This window comes from Chrysochloris asiatica, unplaced genomic scaffold, assembly GCF_000296735.1.
Source record: "Chrysochloris asiatica unplaced genomic scaffold, ChrAsi1.0 scaffold00006, whole genome shotgun sequence".
In the NCBI taxonomy this organism is placed as follows: domain Eukaryota; kingdom Metazoa; phylum Chordata; class Mammalia; order Afrosoricida; family Chrysochloridae; genus Chrysochloris; species Chrysochloris asiatica.
Genome location: NW_006408524.1, coordinates 18,610,688 through 18,615,366, shown reverse-complemented (window position 1 = coordinate 18,615,366; position 4,679 = coordinate 18,610,688). Strand labels below are relative to the sequence as shown.

The window sequence follows — 4,679 nt, the reverse complement described above, 5'->3', positions numbered from 1 at the left end:
GGCAAGTTCGGCTGTTCAAACTCACAAACTGCTCTTCAGATACCCTATTTAGGGTCACTATTAGTCGGAACTGACTTGACAGCACTTAACATCAACAAGAACAATGTATATAATAGGTACTTGCAAATTGATGATAAATTACTCTTCCAGAGGAAAAATATACAAAGGACATTAAAAGACTATTTTTCAAAAGAAGTAAAATAATATTCATATCACTAATAGAGAACTACTTGATTTATTACATCCTAAGGAGCTCTGGTAGCATAGTGGTTACGAATCGGGCTGTGAACCTCAGGGTCAGCAGTTCGAAACTACCAGCTGTTCCGTAGGAGAAAGAGTAAAGGTTTACAGCCTCGGAAACCCTGCAGAGAGTTGCTATGAGTCAGAACTGACTCCACGGCACATAACAACAAGTGGAGGCCTGGTGTGGCACTGTGGTTTAATGTGCTGGACTGCAATGTTGGTTTGAACAGCAAGGTCGGCACCAGCTGCTCCTCGGAAACTGTATACAAAGTCACTATGGGTCGGAACTGACTCGATGGTACTTAACAACAAAAATAACAACTTTGCAAACTAGCAACTTGCTTTAAGTGATGGTACCCAACACTAATAAGAGAGTACGGGCACCTAGATGGAGTCCTGGTGTGGCGCTCTAGGATAAGCGCCCCACGGTTGGTTTAAACTGCAAGGTTTTCAGTTCAAGCTCACCAGCCACTCTTGGAAACCCTATACAGGGTCACTATGGGTCGGAACTGACGCGACGTCACTTAACAACGATGGCAACACCGTGGACACCTTGATCCTCTGCTGGTGGAAGCATAAACTTCTCAGTCTTTGCAGAGAACAGTTGTGTCAAAAACAGGCATACTCTTAGAATAACAATTTTAGGAATGTGTACTAAAAAAACAGTTGCTGGTTTTTAAAGGGAAAAAAATTGTTTTTTGTGGTGAAAATGAAAAGCAACCAACCTAAATAGTCAACAATAGGGGACTATTGAAAGAAATTAGTATTTTATAACATGAAACAAAACTGATAATATTCTGTTATTGCTGTTAAATGTTACCAAGTCAGTTCTGATTTATAGTGATTTTGTATGGGGTTTCCAAAGAGCAAAAGGTAGGTTTGAACTGCCGACCTTGTAGTTAGCAGTTCAGTGCTTAACCTACAGCACCACATAGTACTCTAGTAATATATTACTAAATAACAAATTACCAAAAACTCTGATTGCATTTTATATTTTTTAAATTATGTATATACAAAAAAGGACTGGAAGTATATACAAGAAATATGGATAGTATTTAGCAATAAGTGACAAAGTTACAGATGACTTTTTTCTTTCTTTTTTATTATTCGTATTTTTAAAAATGTATTACCTAAAAATTCTAAAATGTCTCCTATGGCATTTATTAGTTTCAGCTTGATAAAATGATTATGTATGAACGTGTCTCATCACCCTAACAAAATACAAATTCCTTGAATACAGAGGGTAGGTCTGACTTATCTTCATCAACTGCCCCCTCCCCCAATCCCATGGTATTAACTTAAGAGTCTTGAATATTACAAGAATTCTCATTTATTGAATGTTTGCCATTTGTCAGGCATCATGCAAAATTGCATATTTTAACATGGTAAAGTTAAAAAACATTTTGGAAGAAGAAAAAGAAGGAAGAGTAGAAGGAAAAGATGGATTAATGCCCAATGATGTGAAATAAACTGGCAGCCCCTCACCTGGAAGTGACTAGGTTATTGGGGGGACCCTTCTGACCTCAGATCAGACTATTTTACCAGATCATGTCTTCTAAAAAGAGATGGGAGCAAAAGGAAGGAGGGGACTTGGAGGACAAGGATCACCTATGAACCTGGGTTTTAAGATGCCATACTTTTTAGGGAGATAAAATTTCTCAGGAACTATCAAGTATAACTTCCAAATCACTTTTGAAAGTTATCTTAATAAACTCATGGACACTAATATTGGCATTACAATGGTTTGTTAATGAAATACATCTGACCAGAGCAAATTTTAATTCACTTCTATCAACATTTCACTCATCAGCACCCACTGAGAGTGAAAAATAAGAGAGTCTGACCCTTGAAGAATTTCTAAGGCTATGAAGACAACCAATAGGTCCCTAAATAACTTTATTGCTGTTGTTGTTAAGTGCCGTCGAGTCAGTTCCGACCCATAGCGATCCTGTACAGGGTTTCTGAGGGTGTAAATCCTTACGGGAGTAGAAAGCCTCATCTTTCTCCTGCGGAACGGCTGGTAGTTTCGAACCGCTGACCTTAAGGTTCGCAGCCCGATTCATAACCACTGCGCTACCAGAGCTCCTTGTTGTTAGGTACCATCAAATTGGTTCCAACTCAGAGCAATCCTGTATAGGATTTCCGAGGAGCAGCTAGTGAGTTGGAACCGCCAACCTTGCTGTTCAATCTGACCTGGAGGTTGAGTGCTTATCCTACAGTGCCACACCAGGACTCCCTAAACTTAGTCAAGGTAAAATGTAAGCTCTGATAGAGGACTGCAGGGCTGTAGAGACAGCAAAAGGAGAATTATTTCTGACAATATTTCTGAGAGTTGAGTATAAAGGATGAGCAAGATTTCTCAATGCACAGTTTGGGCAGCAGCATTCCTGGCTGCAGGAACAGGGTCAGCAGAGGCTCTGAGGGGTACATACAATACGGGGTTGGAACAAGAGCAAGAGATGATGCGTATGTGGAAGAGACAGGTCAGAAATGATCATTGAGGCAAGAAAAGTAAATTCAAGAAGCTACCTGAGGAACATAGATTTAGTCCCGGAATAACTTCCTTAGTTCATGGCAAAGAAACCTCGGGCTATTAGAAAGGGCAAAAGTGGCCCAGATTAGCTCCTCTTTGTTGGTCTTTCCTCATCCCTAAAGCTTTCTACCTGTACTTCCAAGCAGGCACAGTTCACCAAAAAGCAGAAGGTGAGATACCCTTATTTTCAAAGGTTGTAGGAGTAAACTCAGATTTAAAACCATAGAGGAACCTAACCACTCCCAGAAGTAGAAATTCAAGAGCCTGCCTCTGCCCTTTAGTTCTCCCAATATAGAGTCCAAAGAAGAGGGCTTCAGGGCACTACTTGGGATTCCCCGTTCTGCAAGGATGAAAAGGCATTTCCTTCAAAGGTTACTTGAAAATAGTCAACAGCCTGGGGTGAATATTAATCATATCAAAGCTAGTGTCTCAAAATGCTTGGCTTCCAGAGAGTCAGCCTTGTGGTCCAGCTTCCTCCAACAGCTTAGAAGATACCGCTGGTATCTCCTATTGGTGAAGGATTTGGAAGAGAAAGAAAACCAGCAGACACTGATAGTCCAGAAGGCAAGTACCGGTCCTTACAGATTACTGACGCCACAATTTTGCTCAAATATTCCAGTAGCATGTAACTGTCCCTCCATCACTGTGTTTTTCTCTCTAAACAGACGGAATGTGCCTCTTTTTCTGCTTTACTATAGGTATCTTTTCTCTCTCTTTCAACTTTTCTGGAACCTGTTGTTCAGTTTTTCCTCCTGTCTCTGATTGACTCCAAGTCTGTCTTTCTGCCTTTCTCTCTGCCTCTACCTCTCAGTCCTTTCTGTTACCGTCTCCATGTGTCTTTGTCTCCATGTGTCTTAGTCGTGTTGGTCTTGGTGTTTCAGTTTATCTCTGTACTTCTGACCTGGTGTCTGGTGTTTTTATCAGTGCATCTATGTGTCTCGATGTCTCTGTCATTCTACCTCTGCTTAGGTCGCTATCTCTATCTGTGTATCTTCGTGGCAGTGTCTTTCTGACGCTGTCTTCCCTCTCTCAGTATCTCTTCCTCCATCTCTCTGTCCCCATCCCTGTCTTCTAATCCTCCTCTCCCTGCTTGAGTTACTAAAATCACAGCAATATACCAAGCCGCTCAGAAAGGTGCGATCCTGAAACCAAACGCCTGACTTCCCAGAGGGGAGCGTCGCATCCCAGGACCCCCACTCGGCCGCTGACCTCTTCGCCCCCTGCTTAGAAAGGGACCCTCGCCGCCACCTGACAGGGCGTTTGCCCAAACTTGGAGTCAGACGAAGGAGAAAAGTTCTCACCGATGGTGAAGCTGTAGCCATCAATGCTGAAAGTAGCGCTCCGGCATTTTTTGAAGCCCTCCTTCCTGTTACTGGCGTCCGTCATGGCTCGGCCGGCGGCGTCCCGGGTCCCCCACCTCGGAGCGCGCAGCCCCGAGCCCGCGCCCCGCGCTCGACCGCGTACACTCCCCTGGCCGCGCCGCGCTGCGCTGCGCTGTCACCACAGAGCCGCCGCTGGCTGCAGAGCAGGGACCGGAACGTCAATGAACGCGCTCGACTGGTGGCGGAGTCAACGAGCCATCGCAGCCGCCCTGTCTCCAATCCCAAGTTGCAAACACAAGGAGAGGCGTGCTAACCAAGGAGGCGACGCGCGCTCGGGAGCGTCTGGGGGGCTGGAAGGTTGGTGCCTTTTCCACTCTAATCTCTGAGAGCTGCCAAAGCCGGCGTACTACAACCACGTCTGATTTTTATTTCGGCTTCGGCTTCCCTCTAACGAGGCTGGTGGGGTTTGGGGACCCAAGGGAACAGATAAGATTTGGCGTCGTAGTTCTTTTAGATGTATTTTCTCTGGCAACCCACAGAGCTTCCAAAAAGCGCATCAACAGATGGAAAAGCAAATATCT

The 4,679-nt window shown here is 44.1% G+C and overlaps 1 protein-coding gene across 1 annotated transcript in view; it reads right to left on the bottom strand.

Annotated features, from left to right (window-relative positions):
• PDE1C (phosphodiesterase 1C, calmodulin-dependent 70kDa) overlaps window positions 1-4,196 on the bottom strand; it is a 646,978-nt gene extending 642,782 nt beyond the window's left edge. The window contains exon 1 of the mRNA XM_006832152.1: window positions 4,078-4,196. Coding sequence (XP_006832215.1) covers window positions 4,078-4,162 — 85 coding nt within the window. The 5' untranslated portion in view covers window positions 4,163-4,196. The remainder of the gene's footprint in view (window positions 1-4,077) is intronic.
• Between the last annotated feature and the right edge of the window lie 483 nt (window positions 4,197-4,679).